At 35.9% G+C, this 27,961-nt stretch overlaps 1 protein-coding gene across 5 annotated transcripts in view; it reads left to right on the forward strand.

Moving 5' to 3' along the window:
• Positions 1 to 27,961, forward strand: part of LOC110376150 (adenomatous polyposis coli protein) — a 56,710-nt gene that overhangs the window by 13,053 nt on the left and 15,696 nt on the right. Inside the window, exons 1-2 of one of the 5 annotated variants that reach the window (XM_064037899.1) lie at positions 3,193 to 3,528; positions 27,189 to 27,531. The exons of 1 other annotated variant lie outside the window; for it this stretch is intronic. In XM_064037899.1, coding sequence (XP_063893969.1) covers positions 27,235 to 27,531 — 297 coding nt within the window. In that variant the 5' untranslated portion in view covers positions 3,193 to 3,528; positions 27,189 to 27,234. Of the gene's footprint in view, positions 1 to 3,192; positions 3,613 to 27,188; positions 27,532 to 27,961 lie in introns of those variants that run through there. 3 more of the 5 variants (XM_064037900.1, XM_064037898.1, XM_064037901.1) reach the window with 3 other exon arrangements.

A 27,961-nucleotide genomic window follows, 5' to 3' on the forward strand; every position in this document is an offset into this window, starting at 1 on the left:
TACATAACTCGCACGATGCAGCCGGCACCCTACACGATTCGTCGGTTTCACCAAATTAAATTGTTATAATTTTTCCTTTTCAAATTCTGACACATGCACCGTCACGCCCTTTTCACATATGAGTGATTAACTTAAATCTGTACCTTCGTTAACTAATGATTAAAGTATTTACAGGCTTCAAGGTTTCCGTAGGCGATTTGATGCAAGTAAATGGAATGTAGGCAGGTCTTAGCCTAATGAATGATTCATCATTTGGCATCTATAGTTCATCCGTCTATTTTTCCTTTACTAAGTTAGCGGCAACAATGCGTGTTCATATCTCATTTAAAATTACATAGATTAGATTGACAGAGCAACCATGTTATTCTTTTTTTCGAATGGTGATCCATGAGACATGAACCATCTGCACACCCTAAGGTCACAATCATTCGTAACTGAATATCTCACGCAAAGTTTATTTTATGGGGACATCCTTACTAATTTAGCCCAATGAAATCAATGTGAAAACGAATGTTTACTTTTGATTCATCGAATGTTTGAATAGTCTCAACTGCCCAAAAGTGTCCTTCATCTAAAATTTTACTGTCTTGTCCTTCCGTTGCTAACATAAACTTCGACGCATCCTTCGCTACCCAATAAATATCGTAGCCTATAAAAACCAGCTTGTTGAACACATCCCCAGGTTTGTCAATACGAGACTGTTTACCGACGCAATGCGCAAGTCTGCCCGCGACCCTGGCTAGGAGCCAGAATATCAGCTGATTTGGACTCCGGGTGCCATGATGGAATTTTTATATCCATTGTGGTGTGATCGGAATTATTTTATTGGTTGTACTGTCGATGGTAGATTAATGGGTGTTTAAATAGCGATGGGTTATGCTAATTCAATTTTACTGATTATGTCACTTGGTTTGGAGTCATTGTTGTTCACATGGATCCAATATGTGAGTGTTCAATTTGATCGAAGTTTTCACCTATGTTTTATTCTTCAACATGTTTCGAATATGGCAAAAGGTTTAATTTTATTAAAGTTGAAAAATTATCACCAATAGGAAACTGAAAATAACTTATAGTCATTATCATTTCAATTTTCTCCTTTTTCAGCCGCCATAATTGCGATCGAAGCACTATTTTCACCGGACGACTTTCTAAAAAAAGTCGACGCCATTTTATTAACCACTTTAGCTTCCCTTTCCATTTCTCCGTCTAACAAATTTTATATTCTCTTAAAGTATGAATTAACTGCAAAGTCGAATAGTCTCTATAAATTCTTTGGGTATAAAAGTGCGGTCGTCGCGACGGTATAGTTTTTACTGCAGCTGTAATACTTTACGTGTAATAGCCATTAGTTCAACGCCCCTCGCTGGGCGCGCCTGTGCCTTGTCGTAATTAAAAGTGCCTAATGTCATTATGATCGTCCTTTTAGTTGCGATGAAAGAAAAAAGTTTTGTTCAGTCAGTAACTACTGTTGGCGTTGAAAAATACGTTTTAGAAAAGATTCTTTTAAAGTTACATTCTGTCTTTGCTGATTCTTCTTGCAAAATAAATTACTGAACTTGGCTGAAAACATTTAGAATTCATGGCAGTCAAAAAACTTGGCACGATCAAACTTTTATCTAAAAAGTAAACGAATCGTTACATTTTCTTGGCAAAAATCTGAAGATGAGAAACTGGCGAAAACTTCAGACGTTGAAACATAAGCAGATTATAATAAATCAAGTTGCGGATTATCTCTTAAACAAATTCAGGTGTCCTGAATTGCCTAAGATTAATTATAAGGTAATATATTTGTTGCTAGCCTTACTGATTGACATACGTAAGCCCACAGTATTTATTTTTTCTATGAGCGCGTGTGTACCAACTTCCTACTTATACATAGTATCAGCCTTGGAACATTAGAAGGCATGTATAAAGTTGACATGCATAGTTAATTATGTAACTAATAAATAGGGTCTAAACTAACCCAGACCCAAAAAATGTTCATACCAACCCATTTTATCAATTATTTTTTTCCTTAAGTTCTCAAGACAAATTAGTGCTGAATTCTACAACCGTTCTGCCTTCAATATTACTAATTCCAAAACCTTTTCAAAATATTATCCTCCAATACATTCAAATCCAGATTTCTCACACACACACCACATACGAGACAGGTATCACATGATGTACGATTACCAATAGCCGGATCATTCAGAGCGTGGCGATGTCGCGCAACCTCGATACGCGAGCCACTTCGCACCTGCACCGCAATCTTGTCTATGGTAATGAGATCCCAGAGATAGGAAGGTTTAACTTCTGTTCTATTTGGACTAACCATGGCTTGGTGGATTTTTGCCGTCTACATCTTTGGTTGTTTGCTTTTTAAAACAACGTTCAAATATCAGTTTTTTAGGTAGTCAGTCAGTCCATATTAAGGATACAAGCCCTTGCTTGGATTTGCCGTATTAATTGTAATCTTGTCGCAATTTCACTACACAACAAGAAATCTAGTAATGACTCATGATGCTTTTTTTCTAATGTTCGAAGCTTGGTTACCGACAATATCATCATCGTCGTCTTAATTACAATACGTCACAATACAACATCTTATATCATGTTACGTTTCAATTTCATGTAACTGTCATTAGCTACCAATCTACCACTCACGTACGTCCATGGAGAAACTACAAATTAATTCTGTATTACAATGTAAATGTTTAATCTAGTCACTACTCTAATAGCGATCGCCGATTGCATATCAATTGCATTCGACTTTAATTTGTAACCATCGCTTTCTAGTGTTACCTCACGTTACATGACAGATTCGTGTTTTTGCTACAGATGACAATTATGGAAAAATTGTCCATTTACATAGAAGTTCTGATGCTAATTTTAGTTATTAAATTGGTTTGATTAGCATTATTCTAATAGTCTATTCCATGCACGCAACATGTTCAGAAATCAATACTGATTTCAGTTTTGAAGTTAAGGAGAAAGGATATTACAGTACCAAACTGTAATATTATCATTCATGTTGATGTGGGATTACAGTTTCCAAGTAAGCCTCTCACTCAACCCCATCATCTGTTTCTATTTCGATTGAACACTGTACAGATGCACTGGTAAACGAACCCGCGTTAAGTAAACATAATTATATCGGCTGAAACAATATCCCACCATATCGGCTTGCGCATGCGGTTGCATGCACGCACGCTGCGTACGCGCCGCTCCGCGTTCAGTCTGCGCTCCACGCGGCCATTGGGCGCACAACCGCCGCCATTACTTTCTACATTCAAATTTCGAACCGCGTTCGCGAATACGAAATTGTTACTGTGTAATTATTTAGTTTTAATTGGTTTTTATATGTGAACATGAAGAGTGACTAGACTAGTGATTTTAATCATCAGTGTTTTTTTTTTGTTATAACTTTTTGCAAACAAAGCCCGCAGGGTTTAATTGAATAGTAAACGGGCAGAAATCGCAACATTATCGGCGGAATGCGTAGAAATCGTTCTGCATGAACGGTCCAATCGAAGACCTATCATGGAGGTAACCATCGGATAGTGAACTAGTGTACCTTCGGTGATTTCAGGCATCACTGGCTATTGTTTCATGGCTGGTGCGTCGGTAGCCGTTAGTACGCTTCTCTATATTTTTTACCACGCACAGGTGTTTACTAACTGTGGTCCACCGGTCCATCTTATCATATTAATGTTTAACCACTGTAATTTGAATCATTAGAACACTCATTCAACGTAGCGAACACTTAAAATCCCACAAAAGGGAGCATCACGGATATTCACGACATTTTTCTAACAAGGAAAAGCACTCTATAGAATGAAGACATCTCGAATACGAGTTTAACTACCGGATGTTTACCGTGGGGGTGCATCTTGACGTGCCACCTTCCACTTACAGTCACCTTGTACCTTAACACACTAACAATACGGAGTATAATTCAGTAGCGAAGTGTACAGTAGTACATCAGTCTTCTCACTTCTAAATCCGTATTTCAGGAGCTGGATATTCGGTAGTTAGGATCTAAATTTATGTTTCGTTCCGAAGTGTTAATGAGTCCCTTAGTGTGGGTGGTAGCCATGAAGACGATGTTTTGAATGCAAGCGATGATTAATTTATTGATTTATGATATGAATAGCCTGTGAACGGCTTGAGAATAATTTTAGTAGTATTTTAAGAGCTCGAAATATATTATGAATTGCTTGCCGTGAATTATATTAAAAGTACGAAAAAAAAAGTTCATAGAAACCCTATTATGCGTATGATAGTTCAATTTTCCTCAGTTATTTTCGGACAGCTTTCGATACAGTAATTGCCATACAAACCACAATATGTAAATAAATCATCGAATGTTTGTTAAACATCACTAATTATTGGTTTGTTTTCAAAACATGCAATTATATGCCAACAACATGGTACAATGTGTTAAGCTTAATACTTAACGGTGTTGAAATGACCGACCTTCAAACATCACTGCTGCCCACGGGTCCGCCTAAGATGGAACACATTATGAGAACATTAGGACTGAATCACTGTCTTGAATGCTTAACTAAAGAATATATCAAACAATGATGTACAATGGACGTCAATCATCTTGAAGATATGTTTTATCCTTAGCCTGCCCTTATGGGTGACGCTAAGACCAAGCTGACAAAACATGAAGTAGGGGCAACGAATTAGCGAATACTTTCTTAATAACATCCAAATCACTACATGATAGGAGAAAAGGCAACAAAGATAAAGCTAAAGCATCACAGCATAATAAAGAAAAATATGATAATATAAACAATCCACCAACAGAACCAGCTGCGATCCTCTATTCTTTCAACAAAACAGTGTCAGAAAGTGAACGCAGACCCAAAACCTTTGACACAGATAGAAAATTATATCCATTACACGAAGTGGCTAATAAATTTCCACCAGTGAGCTTCGAGGTCACTATCTATTCAGAACTTAATGGATAATACCGGACTGTAAATATTTTCACTATGACTGATATGAATGAAAACAATTCGGCAATACGATGAGGTGTTTCCTAAACAATGTGTAAGGTGTTTGGACAATCTTGTTTAATATTATCTTTCTATAATTAATCTGATGTAACTGTAATTATTTATAGATCTCTATAATTCCTTCGTTATCATTCATTTGTTCATCATCATACGAATAAATTGATGAGGATTATGACCCTTCTATTGCAGACCCATGAATTTTGACATCCCGTTATTCAGTTTTCTGCAGTGTTCTTATAACTACTTTCTATCTAGAAATAATTATTTTTGCCTCATATTCTTTTGTCTAAAGTTTCTAAAGTATGTTTTTTTTGTTTCAATGCAGTCTTTCTTCAACTTTCAGTAATTATTTTATTCTTATTTACATTTGTATCGTGCATTCTAACATCTATTAGAGCATAGAGCCTACTTGCATCACGATCAGAGTTTCTCAACTAGTATGATTCTCAGTATTACTGTTTATGGTGCATGTGCAATATTAATGTGTAATCAGCGTCATTTAGTGCAGCGATTGTGAGAGTTCTTGCAAAAAATACTTGATTTATTCTTTGAGGACATTCGATTACGCGTGGCCAACTGATTCTACGTTATTTATTGGTCAGTTATGAAATATTTATATAAGTATAGCTTCATATAAGTGTGTTATATTATAACAGTGGTGTTTTTCATTATTACCTATCTTCTCATCAATATTATCAACTTCATATTCATGTTCTTTGCGTTGATTATTTTCATATAATCCGTGTATATTGTGATGTTATTGCTTTAGTCGTGTGAAAGTTTTGATGGGATTCATCATCATCCTCATAATATCTTTGTCCTTAATAATCTGTCTTATGTAGATGTTATAAATTACTTATTTTTCTCTTATAAAATGATGTGAGTCAGCATTTTCACCGTTGTCAGATTCGGTGGATATCAACCGAAAGATCAAAAAATCCATAATTTCTAAATGTTCTTGACCTACGTCCACCTAAAAATAAATAAAGCATTACCTAACTTGTTACAACCAGTCGGTGGAGTAACGACCGTGCTCGAGTAATTTCACTTATAATTAGTGTAGTGAGTCACGCTCGGGAATAGAACCGGCGCTATACAGTAAACAGGTCAGCTCAGTGAATAAGGAGTTATGAGCTCGGAGAGAGCACATCTGTGCAACAATTGTTATTGTTCCACACGTTTTTATAAACGCCTCATTTAATTTATACTTATTAGAAGAGACAGTTGCATGTGACTTACAATAAGGAAATAAAGAATGGCGATGTTTCTTTGTCAAGTGTTTTTTTTTTTCAGTCAAGCGGCATATCAAAAACTAAATATTGAATATAATCTATTTCATGACAATGTTATGCATATTTAGTCTACAGTCAGGTATTATTTTTTGCCAATGTCAGGTCGATTTCGTTGAAGTTTCTTCCAATAAAAAATCTCGATGAGTATCGATATGGTTACATGACAAAGCATGTTATTGTAGGTAGATCATATGTTGCTTTGTATTATTGTTGTTCAAGTAAAAGAAAATCTCAAGTGAGCTAGTTAGAACGACAAGCATGTGTAGGAAGAAAGTGGGTTATTGTGGTCGTTGACAATGAGACAAAGCTGTCTCATCATTAGTTACCGCTATTTTGCTTTCTGCGTAAACGCATGTTGTGAGACGTACGCTAATTTCATCAAATTCAAAACCCTTTTCAAAAACAAAAATATCAAATAAACAACTCGGTTCAATAGGTTATTTTAGACAAGCTTCCATTGTTCATTTATGGATTCAATTGTATTTGGATTTGAAGAGACTGAAATGGCTTAGAGATTTCCAAAAATATCATCTATCAATATTTTATTTGAATCATCACCATGTCACATGATGATATAAGCTGAAATAATAATTCAATAGAGAGCAATAGCCTCATCGTGAAGTCCATCTGTTTCCAATTCTCATTGAAACGTGTGATCTAAATTCAGTATAGGAGATCCATCGTCGGAGTGTTCTCCAAAAGTGTTTGAAACGGCAGAACGTGCTTTTGCATTAAATGGATTTTTCAGGGCATCATTTTTAAAAGCATTCAGTTTAGGTTTTGGATTTTTAAAGTGGTCTAGAAGTCGGTTACATTCTACATAATGCCCTATATTTTCATGTTATGTAGTTATGGTTTCTTTAATATAATCATATTGAAGCGTAGCATGTGTACGTAAAATATTACATAGCTCATGGCTGCACCAATCTGCACTGATGCATACATTTGCATCTTAATTCTCATCGTTGTGGTTCAAGGGTTGCATGTATCTTACGGTGATGGAATTTCTGGTGGCTGGATATTAATGCTGCATATTATTATAAAATAAGAATTTATGAATATCATATTTTTTCATGTCTATGTTGTCTTGTTTTAAACTGCTCTCTCTAGCATACGGCCTTTAATATTGTCGGTGAACGTGGGTACTAGTAGCTTCATGTACAATTCTACTTATTTTTAATACTAGCTGGGTTGTCTAATCAATAAAACACAAAAGCGACATTGGCAATGAAAGCCCGGAATCGATGACTATTTACAATTCCAACGTTACGATCACGAAACATGTAAAATATGTAAATCATTACATTTGTACTTGTAAGTTTAATTCCTGAATACTATTTGCTTTCTATTGGTTAGAAAACTGCTTTATCGATGCAGATGTTCCATTGGCTGTTTAAACAGCGCTTTCTTTTCGCGGTTTTATTTCGCACAATGGCTGGCGATGTTCGCTTCTTCTTGGTTTTGATAACTTAAGACAATTATTTTCTACGGAATCTTGATAATAGTAATGTTAATAACTATGCTTGAATAGTCTTGTGCTATTCACTATATTTAAAATGCTCTACCAAAGCCTGTAAACATTAATCAATGACCCTAACTGTCGAAATTAATGAACAGGTATTACTTTACAAACATGTGGCATGACTCACATTAAAATTTAATAAACAGGTGCACTTTTTACACCTTTTAATTACTCCTTAATTTAGCGCTCTAAATATACCAGACGATTATCAAGTATAATACATGAAAAGAATCAAAATAAAATAAAGCTCAACTTATGACTCATGCGCAGGTGAGCGTAGCGTCTGTGCGTCTGCGCAGACCGATGACACATAATCGTGCTAACACACAAAATCATCACTGGCTCAGTCTAGCTTCTAATTTCGCTCAGCACACGAGCTTCTGAAAGATTTAATTTAGTAAAAATATCTAGCATATTAATATTATTTTGATGGAGCTATTCTTGTCAAACATAAGTTTTTGATGACCATGTTGCTGTCCTGTTCTTTAGAAGGATCACTAGACATGTAGAACACGTAAAACACATGCAGTTAGGATTTCTTTCTCATAAATTACTTTAAACTCTTCAGTTAATGTGAAATGAAAGAGAATAACAAATCTCTTACATTTTAAAGAGATTTCGGTAAACTCGTGAATGTTCGTTGAAAATGCTTGTATTTGTTTTACGATGTCTGCAAACTTTGTTCAGTGTTGTTTAGTATTCTGGTAATGTCTTCTCTGGCCTGCAATTTTGACCCAAAAACATTTTAGTGTTCTTAGCCGGTCATTGCTACTTGAATAAGATCTATATTTAGCCTTTTATTTATTTAGATTATCTTTGTAACTCGTGATCCTAGAAAGGCAAAGAAAATAAATGAAACAAGCTTCGTAATCGATAACGGTTCTATAACTAAGCTTGCCTAGATTCCAAAGTAATAAATCTTCGTTTCTACATCTCCTACCTTACATATTGATCATTCCTTGCATTCTATGTTAATCAAGTGTCTTAGTTTTGGTATGTTCCGAAATGATCGTAACTCATTCTCTTAGCCCCTGGCATCTGTGAATACGACATCAGAATTTCTATGTTCCTCTCTGAGGTTGCACCAACATCTTATGTAACATGTACTGAATTGTCAACATGTCTTACATTTTGACATGTTGCATTAGCAGAATTGATAGTACTTGCTGAAAGTTCAGTTGTTACTTATTCAACATTATCTATATCTCTACTGTCTGTGTAAATTGTTTACCCAAACTTTCGTTCTACAAAACTTGCATTGGTTACCATTTACCTAAGAACCGGTAGATTAATATTCTTTAGCCTGCAGAAATACACAGCTCACATTCTATTATTACCAAACTCCTAGGTCTGGCACTACAATTAATCTTAAACAATAACTTATAAGATCTAAATAGTTTTGCCCTCAATCTGTCTTGCAATGATAACTGGACTGCTCTAGGAACCAGGTCAGTGTACCTAGGCGTTTAGAGTATTCAACGCCAAGTTTATTTAAATGTGTATCATAGTTTAGAACTGCGTTAGGCTGACGCATGGATTTATTATTGTAATCCCAGGTAAGTCAGGCTTCATCGTTTGATACTGAAGCATTTTATATTGCGCAAAGGTACTCCAAAGTTTATTGAAGAGCATATTTATCTGAGTATCTTTGTATGACGTTACCTACCACTGCTTCAAATTAAGTGAGAAAGGTACTGAGTACTGAGATTACTGAGAGTGAAAGGTACTGAGATTTTAAGGGATGTGAAGATTATTGAATCAGAACAAATCCATTTACATCGTTCATCCATTTCTCCAAAATTATTAAAAGAGCTGATTACTAGCTTAAGCATTCAGAACCCGGCAAATCCTCAGCACTTATCCGAGCCTGCGTCACGATCGGTCAGATAGTTGGCAGCCCTGCGGTATGCTGTCACAATTAGTCACTATATTGTGATCTGTGTTCAGATACTATTCGCGTACTGATAACTGATACCGCCACTTAATTGATATGGATGGCTGGGAACGTGCCTACATCAGTGACATGTACTTGTGTTCCATCTATTTTCGAGGTCCTTTGGGTATGGCTTGGAATATCACGTGCCACGGGTATGAAATTGACGACAGTTATGTTAAAGACAAGAGAAGATATAGAAGGGTGGAATACTGAGATTATGACTTTAAGGGAATCTAGAAAAGAAGAGGTTGAACTCTAGACCTATATAAGGATTTGTGTGAATATTATCTATGTTAAACATCCGGCAATTTACAATATCGTGTTACTTCCTTCGTATTGAATTGTCGCTACCATTGAAAGTGTTATACATTTCGGTGTGAATTATCGTAACAATACAAGTAATTGTAACTACTGAAATCATGTATTCATTACATTGATTGGCACATCATTGTCTTACACACCCACCATAATAATGGTGTATACCTAATAAAATAAGAAACAGCTTGCATAATAATCTTTGCATAATCCTTCTATTTAAATACTATAACTACCAAGTCTTGTGATTTCGATGTAGGCGTTTCTAAGAAACAGTCACTAACCAATTAGTCCAAGGACCCAGGATCAAATTGTAGGACAATTTGCGCGAATTTATCTATTGTCCTGGTTTCCAATCGATTGACCAGTTTACCTACCAATTAAACAATTGTCGCTATTTACTTTAGACATAGATAAGAATACGGGCGGAAATGTTTCACAACTCACTCTTAGCAGACCTAGTTTAGGAACAGATAAAATAAATTTCGAAGCATCAATTGCAGTTAGAAATTGAATGGTAAGTAATCTAAACGAACATGTAATGTATTCGAGTCCTAAAGACATTCGAATAGTAGGGAAATAAACTTCTACTAACAATTTAATCCTAAGCCTTGGCTCGATACTTGGGTACTTAAACCCCATCGTGTAGAGAAGCCCACGACACTTCACTTAATCCCTTAAAAGGCTTTACGATACTATTTATACTAGAAATGGTTATTCAAATTATCGATACGGAATCGATTCGTCGCCCACTCGTATCAAAAGTTCTAAGGAAGTTAGTTGGCTTCCCTTCATCTATAAGTAAATTGTACGTAGACATTTTAATAGCGGACAGTTTTCTAGGTTCCTGTCGACTTGTTATGCCTAGCAAAAGACCGGTTGTTCGCCAATCCGCCCACACGATGTTGTAATCGATACATATCTCTAGCATCGATAACCACAGGGTGTCGTGAGCATGTCGTTAACTTGATTGTCAATCATTGAGCGAATCGCTCCGAGCATCGACCGGCTTGTAAACCTGTTACCTACATCAGATACATGGAATGGAAGCAGGTTGGGTGTAGTCTAGTTTGTAGCAGATTGCCAGCGATTGTTGGCTGCTGCCATCAGGTGGACTGGTGCTGAACTCGATTTGTTGTTGGCTTCTTTGATCTACTTATGTTCCCTTTGATATACGGCGTTCTTCGAAAAGGGCGATCCTTTTATTGAGGTCAGCCTGAAAATTAGAAATGGGTTCGTCGATTGCAATATTTTTCGTTCAATATGAACCTTCTGAATGTCAGCCTTGATTTTCCTAATGCATGTAATCTTTGGTTACTGGTAAATCAAGACTTGACAAGTAGTCTAGAAAGCATTCCCATAACTTCAGCAAAGTAACGTTACATTAGGTCAACTGGGCAACATTATCCGCATGCGACTGTATGCGGACAGAAACCGCGCGACCGACTCTGATTGAAACCTTAAACTGCTTTTATATGGCGACCTATTTCACGAGGAAATCTTTTTCTTATAAGAAGATTAAAGGTTTAGAGCTTTTATTGGAATTGTGTTCCATTATTTTTATAAGATTTCCGCGTCTATTTGAGATGTTAGTCTTAATAGCCTTTTCGAGAAACCAATAAAGTTTTCAGAATCTACAGCGAATTTCGGCTCCCCGGAAAGGAATCATCAGTCAAAAATAAAATGTTCGTTGATAGAAACGTAGAAAGGTATATTTAGGCATATTCACCTGACAACAGCAAAAATATTAAAGTGACTATCATTTCAAAGAAACGTCGTGAATGAGACCAACTAGATTGAAATATGCATTAATAATGATAGCCTGCAAGTCACACGAGCGGTGCAGTGGCCTATATTTCTATACGCCTAGACTTCTTAACTAGCTATTACTATTTGCTATCGGAAATTAAATATTGTTTGCTTGCACATAACTTCTTAATGATTTTGCGACGTCTAGGACTTACTTTGGAGATTCGATTGTTTTGATATGTAGGTATTATGTTTTAGTTCCTCCTGCTATTCTGCTATACATATCATAAATTAGCTTAACTTTACTGTAAATTCATAAGGTAGGTGTTCATTTTTGTCACTGACTAACAAACTTTTTCAGAAAAATTATGTTCAAAAAACAAAGAATATTTTGTATTCGTAACCTGAACTTCCATTCGAAATTCTCCTTACCGTCTCATAACGTCATGAGCGAACTATGTTGGGTATTGTTTTAAGCACTCACTACATTATTATTTATGAAGCAGAGTGAAGCGAAGCGGCGCCAACAATGAGCTATTGATTGCGTTCAGTTTTTAGTTAATTGAAATGTTACTAAGGTTGTAGGTTTATGCTTTGTTGGGGAGATAGTGATTCAAGGCAACATAATATTTTCAGACTTGGTAAAAACAAAGAGAGAGTTAATCAATTTATGGATACTTAGGGCAGACTTAATCCACCAGTAGAAAATTCACCGAGATAAACTTTTTGGACTAGTAATTGACACGAATTTCGCAACAAAACTATTATCGACTAGCGCAACCGTAACATAAATAGATACGCATCTTTCTGAGAAAAGTAACGCGAATTGTTGCCAATAGGGTAGTTTCCTAAAAAATAATAATTAGTCCGTCTTGTAGATTGTCCAAAATTAAGCGATACGTATTTTTTCTTTTTTAAATTGGATCAGAACTTGTTAAGATATAGCGTGTTAAAGTTGAGTGTGACGTCACAAGTTGCTACAATTTTCAGGAGACTGTGACGTAAAAGGCCCCCACTCCTAATTTTTGAAGCGTATTATCTTTGTCATTTTATGTTTAATTAAAAAAAGAAAAAATACGTATCCAATATTTTTTGATTATCTAAAAAGCGGACTAAATATTATTTCATTATTTCGACCCTGGATACTACCCTATTGAAACTATTGCACAATGCACTAGATAACTAGAACTCTTAACCAATATTTATTACATAGACATTCTAAATCATAACTCTTTAACAACAAGCTTCAAATATTTAGCACATCCCAATGTCAGATACAATTATCATATTGCATACAAAATGCATCATCGTACGCCTACGCTTAACGTAACACCTCGGCCTATCATTATTACATCACGCGATCCAACCTGGATGAGTCACCCAGTGGGCGATGGCAACCGGTCCCAGGTAGAATGTAGACCGTTTTTACCGGCCCTATTGGGAAAATATTCTGCACGTTTTGTAATTTGCAGCTCGCTAAAGTTTCTCGTTTGGAAGTCTATGCCCTTACGTGGCTTTGTTGTTTCAATCAGTTTCATCAAAATTATTGAATGCTTGCTTATACTTAATGGGTTTTTTTTACTTTTGAGCATATCTGAAGTGGATCGTAGTCTCCACCTTGACTAACAGGCTCCTGTCTTCATATTACGAAGTTGATTTTACCAGCTATTTACTTATCGAACTGTTCAATCCTATCGAATTGTTGTAACCATTCGGTAAAGTTGTCGCTTATGATTCACGCGAATTATTTATTACTAGGTACTTTTACTTTCGAAACGACATCAGTATTTTTCGTTTATTTCTTTTTTCATATTAATTACTTGCCTAGATTTCTGAGCACTGATAAATATTCACGGTCTAATTTACATCTATATTATCTCAACTTATTTGCAATGCTACGAAGACTGATATTTTATACCGTGACAAATAACTCGGTATTGTCTACCGACAGTATTGTCTGCGTATCTCTGATTACATCTATAATTATTATTTCAAACTCCACTCGGATTTTACTTTTAGTTACACTTTACTTTCACTAAGCAATCAATTATACGGAACGAAATGCTCGCAAAGGCTTGTCAGAATTCTTTGATTTATACCATCTCCGCTAAGTGCTTGTGGAAACGTGTATTTTTGTTATAATCTTTGTATTACTGCGTCTTTGTTTAATGTTGCATATAAATGTTTATCGATCTTCTACGTTACTGTCTGCTGTTACAAGGTTTCACATAATCTCATGCTTACCTATATTTTATACGCAGTTCTATAAAATTTCAAATGGGTGAAGATGTGCTTAACTTGTACACTCAAGTAACCTTTTCATAAATGCAGATTATGATTCGAGTCTAACGCGGCGTTATGAAACGAAGCCGGATCATTAGGAAAAGGAAAAAGATAATGTTAGATATTAAACTGTTGGTAATGATAGTATAACGAATTGACGCACTAATGAAATGCTTAACACCGGCTTATTACAGCTGCTATTGATACGAGGAAAAGTTTATTTACATATTTACATAACCATAAAGAATCACATAATACTGAAGAACGCCTGGAAGAGTAACTTGAATGATGTATGTGTACTAGTCTAAATTTCTAAGAACTTCTAAATCGCAAATGAATGCACCAATTGTCTCAGAGACAGCAAATGATATTAATATCCTCAGAAACTGCTGCATTCAAATATATGAGAATTTATTGAGGTATAAACCAATTGACCTGAACGTGTTTAAACGCATCCAAACGGGCGCCACTTAGTTACATCACTTAGTAACTAAATCTTGGTCCTTTCCTTATTATTGGTCCTATTAGCCTTAATGTCGTAAGAGTATGGTCCTTTTGCCTCGCCCACGTCGTCTTGTCTTTCTAGACCTAACTAAACATTGTCTTGGTCATCCCACTCGGAACGATTTGTATGCTACCGAACCTCCCAATGCCTTTTATAGAGCTTAGATGAAGGCGTGCGGTCAGTTATATTCATATTTGCATACAAATACGTTGAGTTTATTTTTTTCCGTTTGTATTGTTGCCATATTTAAAAGAAGCTTTTTATGACTTTTTGATGGCGTCTTGCGATTATAATCTACGTATTTAATTCACGTTCGCAACCAACGATATTGATTCATACCACTGCTGCTTTTCATCTCCCTATCTGCAATCGATATCGTATTTAACTATAGTGTGTTCTATTTCTCTCTATCACTGAACCAAATGGTTTAGCTGTAATTTATTGCTCAGTGTTGGTAGCTCTGGAAAACGAAACATTTGCCTTAGCATATCAAAAGAACTCATCGGAGTTTTCGCAGCATTACGCAGCAAAACAGCAACTTATCTCCTCCCATCGATCAGCTACTTCCGAGCCCGAAATCCAGGCCGCGGTTTCCTTTCAATCTTCACGCTATATCATCATGATTGTCCCTATGGTACTTGACCCCATCCGCATCGGAAATTACTACCACTTCCATAGGAACTGAGGTCTGACAACCTTTTATGGTTATTAATGACCATTCTTGATGGCTGTCGAATTTTTACATTATCTTCGCTGTTTTAACTTCCTCTGTCTCAAGGTTGTTTATAATGTAAACAGGATTAGGTAACAGTTTATGTAATGTGCGTTATTAATTTTCCGTGGCCTCGTGTATTAGAGAAGTATACATACTCACGTTTTTAACTTTCTTTATTTTACGGCTCGTTAACTTATTTTAAGCAGTCACCGCCCTAATCATTTGCGGTATTTGAAAAATTATGATTCTGAATGTGATGGTGACCTTTTTTAATCTGCAAATATTTTAAATTGGAAAGGCTTAATTTGATTTACGGAACGTTACCCTTTCCCATCACGAGAACTTTTCAACTCTGGCCACAGAGTGACATAAAAATAGACATACATACGTGGCTTTAATATTTTACAGTTTAACATAGTACTATCCACTGAATTAAAATTGTGTTTGAAAAAAAAAAAACAAACAATCAAATAAATTACACGCAATCGCAGATATACGTCTTCATCGTGCGTACGATATAATTGCCACTATTACCAAGGCTTCTATTATTTCTATGTCAGTAAGGTCATAATCTGTGTACTATGCTATCTTACTCTCACTTCTTTGAAAACTAATTTTACCATCATCAACAAATCATAGTTGATGGTTTGGTGAGAACTGTGTTAGGCTTTTGATTGACACAAATACGAAATTAAAGTCACTCGTACCAAAGGACCATAATATGCGATTTGTATGCAAGATTAAGTTTCAGCATTACATCATGTTATTTGTTTACTTACGATCATTACATCATTTCAGACATTTCCATATCTTCAAATCTTTTACGTTAATTACATGTTCATCAAAAACTTCAGTTGCTTTACCCTAGTATTATCGAGCCTTGTCAAAACGTTTTCAAAGAGCATACCTTGTATAATATCTTAAGCGTGGGAGTACCTATTATGAATATTATAATCTGTACGTAATACTCTGCTATTTACTTTCATTTTTAATGGCAACACTTACGATGCTCATCATGAGTTAATGTGTCATCTTTCACTGTCAGTTTTCTCTCGTTTGTGTTAATTAATTGAATCTAGAGTAGGTTGTTCACCTCAGAATGAATTGAATGAATCTACATATGTAGTTGCTTGGTTCTTTTTTTGTATCTAATGCTCTATTGAAGATGTGATGCAAAGCGAAACTGATCTTGATAGTCAACACTAAATCAAAAATTATCTACATTTTAGATCTTCCCAAAAAACAACAAGTGGCGAAAGGTTGGCTTTTTGGGGATGTCTTATGTGAACGTTGGATTTGCATAAACGATTCTTGATTACTGTATAAGATTTTCAAAGTCAAAGCAATGGTGATCATCCATTATGTCACAGTAGTTCAATCACTATCAAGGTTTATTTCAATAAATCAGCCAGGTTTACTCAATCCAATTAGAACAGTGGGTGGAAATTATAGTCCTTGGAATTCCAACAAAGTTTTTGTCGATAGTTTATAAACTATCATTTGCAATTCTGTTTCTTAACTAGGCAACTGATACAATTCGTAATTAGTTTGACAGGGTTACAAAAAATATTGTCTTTGTGCACGCAATAGAAATTATTTTAATTTCGTTTAGTTGGGTTTGAAATTGTTGCCTCCAGTAACTTAAAAAATACGTCGAAAGTTAATTCTTCGACACTCGCAGAAATCCTACCATATTCAAAGCATCCTAAACTCCTTGATATCGGAACCACTTCACAGCACATATTTCACATCAGAGGCCATCAGTGGGAATTTGAAAAAAGTCGGACACCAAGACTTGTTAGGTGATTGAACCTGCAGCTCACTCGATAAGAAGAAGACATGACAGGCGAATATTTCTCTTGCATGCCATCTTGTGAATCCCTTGGATCCAACAAAGGAAATTATTTAGTTCTCTTCACACAGAACTTACCCTGGTCAAACATAACCATTCACATAGCAAAAGAAGTCAGTCAAAAAAAGAATTACCTCCTCACCGGATCACGGAACTAGTAATATGCAAAGAATTTCTCGTGAAACAAGATTCGCGTTCACACAGATGGATTACACGTTACATTCATTGTTACACTTCTTATGATATGACAGGTACATAACATTTCGTAACTCCATTGTTGTCGTATTAGGTAATACATTGTTTCCGCCTACATTTTCTGGATTTTAGTGTAGTGTTTTAATTTTTATATGCTTTTGTTTCTTTCTAGGTGTTAGAACATTATCACCTTCTTGTGGGTCCATTCAACTTGATGTTTGTTAGATCATCAATGTGATTGTGAATGGGTTCAAATTCCCAAATAGATACTACTTTAGGTTATGTTCTATCTTTGTTTCTTCTTAACTCAGTCAAGTCAAGTCATTTCCAAAACGCTCTTAATTAGCCTTCGTATTGTACGACGCTCATATAAATCAAACTCCTAAAGCGTAGGTTTTGAATATAATATTAATTCCAACAGCCTTATTTCAGTTTCTATAGCTGAACTGATTAGTACTAATGACTCGTTTGCGTGAAAATGTTTACCACAAGTTATTTCATAAACTAGCGGAATTTATTTATGATGTTCATCTTGCCAAATGTTGGTGTACTGTACTGTATCTTAATATTACGTCTTTGAATAATGATATAGTACAATATTCCGGGCTAAAAGATGTAGAAGAAATACATGAAAATTTATTCAAAAGTTCTCTCTCGTATTTTTTAAGATACCTTTTCTGGAATTCCATTTCCATCGTTGATTTAAGCCACTCGACTTAATAAATATGGTAATACCAACATTTATGATTCTGATATCAACGTGCCTAAGGTGTATGATTTTCATAAAAAGTAATATTCCTACGCCACCAAGCACTTAAAATATCTTACCGAATTTTATGAAATAAATTGAAAATTTCACGCATAAGTGTTACAAGTACGAAAAAAAGTATTTATATCGACCGTGACTTATTCAGTACTAAACCCTTGACTTTTAAAGCTTGCCAGCCTACGGAGGTCATTTCTACATAAACATTTAATCGTTAATACATCGTAAAGGCTAGCTATCGGAAACTCGTAAAAAGTAATTATTTTCTCCGTTATTTCACACGTCCGAGTCGCTATGACGTACATAGATGTCGTAAAGCGACATGTGTTCCTGTCTACTGAAATGTTTATTGGATTTCACATTGATGCTATTTGAAATCGACTCTGAAATTATACTGGAAGAAGACCGTGAGCTCAAAAGTAATGGGACTGGTGTAAAATTAAATGCTGTGACGGACATTGGAGACGGAAAGCTTCTAAGTCCAAAAAAATTTCTTTACAATGAGCCTTATCGTATGCATCTGAAACACAGCCAAAAAATTCTCACCCCAAAACTGACAAAAGACTCAACAGATCATATTGGACTATTGGACTCATGTTACCAAAGACAAATATCATCACACAGTAACCGACACAAACACATAAAGAATATAAACGCAACACTGATAAAAAATCCGGTACAACATTTTGAACAAAATTCTACTCAAATCAGAATCCATATCCATTAACTAGATAATCCATTCTCCAAAGAATCTGAAATGGCGTGTTCTGTCCACACAATGCGTCTTAACATGTTCCATTTTGGAATGCGTTAAGATGTAGACTATCTCAAATATGCTCATCAGTGGCTAAGAACTAATTGCCGTCTCATTGTAAGTCGGCATTGACGTCTTTACGATTATGTAGAATTTGTAAAAAGTTCCCATTAAACATCATTAAGACAAAAACGTATCATTAGCATTTAGGATATTTTTTAAACAGCTGTTTTTTTATGTGGATGACTTAGCAACATGTCAGAGGTTGTCACGCAGATTTGAGGAAAATAAAACTTGTACTTGTGTTGCCCAGTGGATATTTTAAGAAGGGTCCAGTTAATACCACACAGGTGTACCACAATTTCATGCGGTCTCCGTAACCTAGTTATTACGACAATAAGCCACAGCGGCTCGTTACAGAGGTACAAAGACCCAAGGGACATTTATGAGCTCATGTTACGTAGACATTAGGGTACCATTTCCATTTACCTTTCCTTAGCCAATAAATTCTGGCATATTCGGGATACACTGGGGAAAATACGATATTCTTATTTCGGAGTAACATTTTAGCTGAAGTAGCAGTGAAGTTTCCTCTCATAAAAGATGTCGTATTTACAAAACTACTCATATTAATGTAGTTATTCATTATGTTGGATCTGTCACTACGATCAATCAAGAGACCACACGGCGCGCGCGCACCAAATTGCGCTATGTGTGGTCTAGCTTTTCTAAATTAATACTATGTTTGTCCATAGTTTGTTCTGCTGGTGAGTTTGCGGTGGGTGGTAATAGCGTTGGATAGTTAAATTAACTTTTACTATTTGCTTTTAGATGATGACAGGCAAATTGTTCAACGTTCAAATAAAGGTTAACAGAAAATATTTTTTTATACTACGCAGTTTGATACAGTATTTGAATACTGAAAAACCAAGGCCCTTTTCTTTCTTATTGAGTTTTCTAAATAGCTCTCGAATTTTATCACCGATTTATATCGTAGATATAAAACCATCCCGAACCTATCTCGTATTCCGTAACTTCTCGCAAAAATAAAACCTAATATTGCCAAATGTTCTAAATTGTATCTAAACTCTAGCTATAAAATTGTTCATTCCTGTGCGAATAAAGAACTTAAATTCGCTGTTATTGCGAAACGTATTCCCAGAACAAAATAGAGATAGCAGTCGTTTTGAAGGTCGCACACCGGAGCCAAGAATACGAGTGCCGCATTGCAGCCTAGATGCACTGACCCGGCCGGTGCAATACTCAGAATTATATATAGGTTAACTGTCGATTACCTATGTTACCGTGTCGCAATTTAGCAATATGTACTACACGAACAATTTGGAACATGTGGGATGTGTCCTGCTTCTGACAAACAGCCAAAAACCTATTGTTAATTCTAATTTTATAAGAAGTTATGTAAAATTTTTCGTCTGCGTTAAATCACTCTGAAATGTCACTTCTAATTATGATGGCTGGACGCAAAAGTCACAAAATTGTTGACGTAATTTTTCTCGAGAGCATGTGGTTTATAATACAGAACGTCTGAATTGAAACTTGAACTCAAACCAAAATAAATACTTGTAATAAGAAGTTGATTGACACATCTGTTCGTTCGTCCAGTCATTGACGCTAAGCTGGAACATTTTTGACTCCTAAATATAGTTTCAAGTGGTGTTCTCTCTCTTATGCCTTGCATACAGCTGAATGATTTTCTTTATCTGGTATGTAGTTCACTTGAATATCCTTAGTAGTAAGGATCTCAATATCAATCTGAAAATATACATTCTTGGCTGCACAGAACATTTCATTCAAATAGTGTTCCGGTCATTTGAAACTGTAGTCACAAAGTCTTTTGCTGGGCAAGAGTAAATCTTCCTCTTGGAAATGTTCCTCTGTGTTGTATAATTTATTAACTTTTAATTTACAAAAAAAGAGAAAAATATTTCTTCTATCTATCACACAAATATATCCGTTGCTTTTCCTCATTGCAGTCTTAATAACTATCAATTAAGTATATTTATTGATTTTGAAATTCTATTATACCGATAGTTATACAATATTACTTAGTTTCCACTTTCCCCGCTCGAAGAAAAAATATTGTTCAACCGTTTATCGTCATAAGTTGTAAAAGTCTACAGAAACTATCCGTTGTATTGTCTGAATAATGTTTATGTTCGAAGACAATGCACTTAGTGATATTGCTATCTTGAACCTAATGGTATGCTACAGTCTACAGTGCAGTCCCGGACTGCACTCACCTAATCAGGTATTGAATGGGCCTTTGTTTTCTGTTCTATCTTTAATTGAAATTAATTCAATTTATCGTTGTTACGTTTTACTTTGTATCAGCATGCAAAGTTGTGTTTAAATTCTTGTGTTTTATCTTTTCTATTGTGAACAATTATAACGAAATCTACCAACGACTATTTGTAGTTGATTACCTTCGACAGAATCCTCAATCTTTTAAAGCCGTGATATAGGTACATATCACATACATAAGTTCTAACTTTTATCTAGTACTTCCATTTTGTTCTTTCTAAATCTAGATACAGCCTGATGTTTTACCACATTTCTTCCACTTTCACTTTCCTATCACTTTGCAAGCACTGCTCGTGTTAATTAGCGTGGTAAAACGCTTTGAGAAATACTTTTTCATTTGATGATGTAAAAGTATTAGTTTGCCAGAACGGAACTACTGGTTTTGCAAACACATTTATCAATTTGAAATGAACACTATTATTTTTGTCGTTCAAGAAAATGCATGTTATTGCAAACTCGGCGAGACAAACAGACTATTATGAAATGGAGCGCAGTCCTGACCGGAGATACATTTTTGCGTTGCCTTCATCAATGTTATCTATGTAGGTGGCATTGAAGCCACATAACTTCATTATGACATTGCAGAGAAAATATAATGTATAATGACACACGACATCGAGAAAGGAATTGATTCATTGATATGCTTAGAAGGAAAGTCTCATTGACAATACCGAATTAGATTTAGATTTTTACAGTTTGAAGCTCACGCCTGCAAAATTCAGCAGAACTAATTGAGCATGAAATATAAGATGTCAATAGACTCAGTGAAGATCGTGTTGATTTCTATGCACCTGCAATAATCGGTGAACGTCCTCTATGCACACCATCCATCAGTGGTCTCGACCATACCGGTCTAGACGGGCCGTCTCACTCCAATTACAATAATGGCCGGGTGCATCGCGAAATTCCATAACACTTTCACCACTGTAAGTGGCTTTGCTTTCATGTGCCTAATGGCTAGAGAGTATGCTCTTGTTTTGTTTTATTGTTCGAAATGATTTATGTTCGCCAGCTTTTTTCGCGCTGTTCCATGTTACTTGATGTTACGTCAAATGATGAAGTTTTTTCGTTGTTATGTGATACGATAACTTATTGTTTTGTCACACGCTATAATTCTCACGCTAAGTAAAATGAGAAGTAATTATCAAAGTGCCGTTTAGTATAATTTTGACAGCTATTTGTGTGGTACTTATTTTAGGACCATGCTCTTTACTATAGAGCCATCTAAATCCTTAAAGAACCCTCATTCTTCCCTCGTATTATTTACAACTTCCCCGAATGCTATTATTGCATCGTTTATATCGTTAGCGGTTTACTTTGCCTCTCCGAAAACTAATATGCGTTCTATTTTTATCGTTCCCTCTTCCTGTACGGTTGTCACAGATCCAAATCCGTCATTTGTTCTCATACGTCTTTCTCTGTCACAGCGTGGTTTTAGAAACTGCGGGTTTTATTCTACGATTGTTTGTTAAACCTTGGAGGGTTAGATGACAGGGGCTATCAATTTCAGTCGCCAAAGATATTATTTTTGGAAACATTGTGGATTGTTGGTCGGTTACTAATTGGGATTGAGAATTATACGTGTTTGCGTTGTCAGGCTTTCAGTTATGTTTATTCGTGCAGTATTGTAACTGCCAGATTTATCAATGCTAATGAGTTTACTGGCAAATATTTGTTCAATACTATTTGCAATTTGCATTGTTTGCGTTCATTGACCACTAATTGATCATTACCATGGTAACCAATCCAACATACCAACATGTGCATTACAGGAATCGGTTTTATATCTCCCAAAAACAGTAAATCCATATTCGCTGGAAATACGTATTCAAATAAATCTCGTTTCATAATGTAATTTATAGCGATAGGTTTCCATAAACGTAAAATTATTCTACCACGAGGTACAATAAAGAGTTGCAAAACTGCAGTTGCCGGTAAGTTTCGACTCCCAAACTACACTCAGCGGCACGGAATCTGGCCCAAGCACATTTGAGCCTTATAACCATTATTTAAACGAAAAATCTGAATTTTTATTTTAAAATTGTTTAATTTACTCATTTTCCAAAAGAAAATGACTAAACAAACAACAGAATTGTGAGGATTTTCATTAAATTTCATTGAGTTAGAAAACAGAGTCCTTTACCGCAATAATCACCATAAACTTTTTAAATTCAAAATTTTTAACAAAACAGAAAGTTATCGAATTTTAATAATGGGTGTTTCTTCCTCTTGATCTGATGACTGCCTGCATACGATCTGGCATGCTCTGGATGATGTTTTTTATCTCCACCTGAGAGATCTCCTCTCAGGCAGCTACCAGCGCGGTTTTCAGTTCACTAAGAGTCCGTGGTGGGTTACGACTTGCTTGGACCTGTCTTTTAAGCATGTTCCAGACATGTTCTACAGGATTCATGGCTGGGTTTCTTGCAGGCCAGTCCAATTTTTGAATACCGACCTCGAATAAGTAATCGGTTACGCAAAGAGCTGCGTGAGGTCGAGCATTGTCCTGCATTATACGAAATTCTTCAATTCCTATGAATCCCTGACAGGGTAAAACATGATTTTGAAGGATCTCTTCAATATACCGCACTGTTGTCAGACGACTTTCAACAACCAATAATTCAGTACGGGCTTCTGAACTTATGCTTCACCAAACCAAGATGGACCCACCATGAAAACCGACAGTTTGCTTGGTAGTGGTGGGAAGAAACCATTCTCCGTGCTTTCTCCATTCACATTCACGGCCGTCTGGACCTCTTAAGACGACTCTGCATTCATCGGTCCATAAAATTTTACTCCATTGGTTATGCGTCTAATTTGCATGTTCTCTTGCAAACCTAAGTCTGGCTATGCGATAGAGCGGGAGAAGTTCCGGGCCTCGAGTTGGTCTTCGAGCACCCAGATCCCGTTCCTCCATCCTTCTTCTAATTGTGCGCTTACGGACGTTGACTTCCCTTGCTGTTTGCAAAGGCTGGCGTATCTCTAACGCAGTGAGAAACCGATTTTTCACTATTGCACGTACGATAAATCGGTTCCCGTGACCGACGAACACCTTACACTCCCATTTTCTGGTCTTCTTGTGTAAAGGCCAGTCTGGTCATACATTTTCTATGCATAATCTTTAACTTGTACGTGGTGCACTTAAAGTTTCAACCATCTTCCGCTGCTTCCGCCCTTGACGTCTAAGTAACACTACTTGTGCAACTTTAGCTGCAGTAAGGGTAATTTTCAGATCAAATTGTGAAAAAAAGAGAAACAAAAAACGATCATAATCATAATTTTTTTTTGGAACGTTCTTAGTACTTCGGCAATTTCTATCTGAATTTAAACTTAACTTTCTGCTTTGTGTTCCAACAACGGAATCTGTTTCTAGTGTTACAAAAGTTAAACAGACACACATTTTTCTGTATTTTAATTAACAATTAAGAAAGGACTGACAATATGTCATATGAAATTAGAATTTAGAACAGCTATCTGGGCTGATATCTACTTGTATTTGTTTGGGCCAAATTCCGTGCCGCTGAGTGTATTTGTGAGAATAACGGCCATACATTGTTGTTACCTAGATTTGGGTTTGTGGCCACTTTATTGCTCCTACGCGTGTATACTAGAACCTCGTGAACGAAATGGCTTAGAACGGCTTTTTGCTAACGTTTTCACTTACGTAACTAGTTCGACGACCCATACCGTTTTTGGTCAACTGTTTGTTTATGGTTTTTGTGTTTGATTCTCACCTTGAATTTAACTGCTGTCTGCCGTTTGCCTAAAAGTTTATTGAAAAGCAATGGGAGCTATAAATTAATTAGTTATACTCCGCCCACTATGGCAGATTGACCGTTTATAGAAAAAGCGTTATTGGTTTTATAATGGTGTCTTGACTCATCCGCCATTTTTATAGGTATTTGAAGCGTTGTTTTTAGATCAGTATCATCTGCATCAGAAGCTTTAGTCAATGTTTTGCATATCTGTGAAACGCACACTTCCACTTCTTTAAGTACGTTACATGTTTTCAGGGAAATGAGTTCTCCGTCAGAGATTAACTAACATCCTGCCACGGTTTTAACTTGAACAAGATCTTGTTCCTAACTAGAATATTTCAACGCCTAAGCAAAACGTTTTCATTTGTAAAATAAAAAGAAGTTTTTGCAGCATCATCATTGATTCTCCAATAGGGCTTGAAACCGCGAAGTAAAGAGCCATCGAAAAACCGTCGAAGTACTCGCCAACTGGGTCGAGGGTGGTTGAAATAACTACCAAGTTGTTAGCTTACAACCCTTCGTAAGAAAGCTGAAGTTAGGAAATAAATCTTCGAGTCTTTTGTTGCGAAATTGGAGTAGAACTCGCCATTGGAAATGAATGAAATTTTCTAGTTTCCAACTTGAATGAATAATGCTATCTTATCAAAACATGTCAAGGTTTTCTTTAAATGGAATTTGATGACGAGCATTTCATTCATGAATGTTAATTCGAGTATTTCCGAATTGGTAACGTCAATACCTAATATAATTGTTCTGGCTTGACGCCAGGGCTGAGTGCTTTCTACTGAGTCGTCACTTATCTCCCGTTGTGCATCATCGACAGCTTATCGAGTGCTGCTTCTTTTTATGGGCCAAGATTTCTCAACAGAACTTTAGAATACATTGCTCCTAACTAGAGTATTAAAACTGGTAGGAACCTACTTTTGGAAAGGGCTACTAGAATCAAACTTGTTTATATTTTTGACACCCACAAGTGCTTCTAAAGGTACACTTGAAGTAAATGTTTTGACTGTAGAAGTCAAAAGATTTACTGTTATTTAAAGTAAACATTAACAACCACTTTCTGAAGAAAGATTGTACAACAAATATTTTCAAAAATGCTGGCTAGGTACTATAAAATGAAACTTAATATATTTTACCGTTAATTAAAATCCTCGTATCTCCTCAAGTAAACAGAAACCGAAACACACACGATAGCAATTACAGCAACATCTATTCGCAAGGTTATCAAATAGCATGCGCATGGCCAATTCAATCTCTCTGTTATAAGGCTTATGTTACTACATACATACTGCAAACAATATTCTTTATACTTAGTAGGAAAAACTTAGAAAAATGAAATGCGTTGTATGAAGGACCTATCATCAAGACTTAGGTCTGTGTTGCGGTTTGAAGGATATGTGTGCCAGTGTCATTATAGGCATGCGAAAACTTCTTTTTAACGTGAACACACACTGCGATTTTCGAATATTGCAGATGTGAACATAACTGCTCCCATAGAAACTAAAGAAAACATTCATATTGATTCAGTTTATCAAATGAAAGCATATTAAACGTTTTCTCGTTTATGTTCGCTTTATGTATGTTCTATAGGACCTTGACTTAGTCCAATATAAACAGATAACGCCATTTCCACAAGACATTTACGTGCTTGCACTTCCCAACTGTGCGCCAAAACTTACGAGTCGTATGTTTAACTCGAACAGTTTCTATTGTGTTATAGTTTATTACAGTGTAATGTAGGTAAATACAAGCTTACTCCTAATTAACTTCACCGTGACCTAATTAATGCGCTAGCAGGAACTCTATAGTTTTTTCTTTTTACTATCTACATAATTTCATTCACAACTTTATTTTGAGAAAATGCGTAAAATACATCATGTTCTACACATATACTCAGCACAATGATCGTCGCAGTTTGGCGCGCTTCCAAATAAAAGAGCCGAGAATTACAGACCACTATAATAAAATTTAAACTTGTACCTCCCATGAGGGCCCTTCTAAATTCGCCATAGTGTTGACCTAATTCGCTTTCAATCTGGAACGATCCAGCGCTGTTTTGTTTATTCGAGGGCAACGCTTTTATAATGGGATTTAGTGTTCGCTACAATGATTTACGAGTGCCAAAGACTACACTTACTATGTAGGACACGGTGGTATCCAATACATAATCTCGACTACCGAAGCCAACACCACTAATACGTTATCCTTTTAGCTTTTAAACATTATGAAATAAACTGTAAAACAAAGTGCTAAACAAAATGAGTTCGCGGGACTATTATAAAGTGTCTTACATGAACAAAGGGGCTGATCGCTCCAGGGTCTCGGTAGACCATGACGTTCTCGACAACGATACGGAGTTCAACGCGAACCAGTTCAAACTGTACGATGACTTTACGACGGACCTTCGGATGTCCTTCAATCCTCTCCGACGCAACTTCCACGATATCACCAGGACTGATATGATGAGGAGGAGGGGAGACCCCAACGATTCTGGTGTTGATATGGAAAATGGCAACCCTCTTGAAGATGTGTCAACTTCTAACGATAGTGATTTGGTAAGTATTTAATACGTAGGAAACGTCGTAGTAACAATGATTTGGTTACTCTTTTTATTTCTTGTTTACACTGATAGCCGGTATGTTTTTTTTACCATGAATAAATATGCGAATTTTGTAAATCCTTTCATGCGCTTTAAATTATGCAGCCGTGAAGTTTCTCGTTTAACTGGTTACATTTATCTCGTTTGGCTGCAAAATAAATGGGTATATAAAAGTTGCAATTGGCTGGAGCTTTTAAATTGAACCGTGTTTTTCTACTCAATTTGTGTGAAGTATTCATAACAGATATTGGCTTTAGTTTACCCTTTATATTTCTGAGTAGTATAAAAGTTATTTCCCTTTAAAACTATTTGATGAACCAATAGTTCTTATAAATGCAATCAATGCCATCCGGGGCGACGTCCGAATACTACAAAGTACAATTAGC

This window comes from Helicoverpa armigera, chromosome 14 (genome assembly GCF_030705265.1).
Source record: "Helicoverpa armigera isolate CAAS_96S chromosome 14, ASM3070526v1, whole genome shotgun sequence".
NCBI classification, from domain to species: Eukaryota; Metazoa; Arthropoda; class Insecta; order Lepidoptera; family Noctuidae; genus Helicoverpa; species Helicoverpa armigera.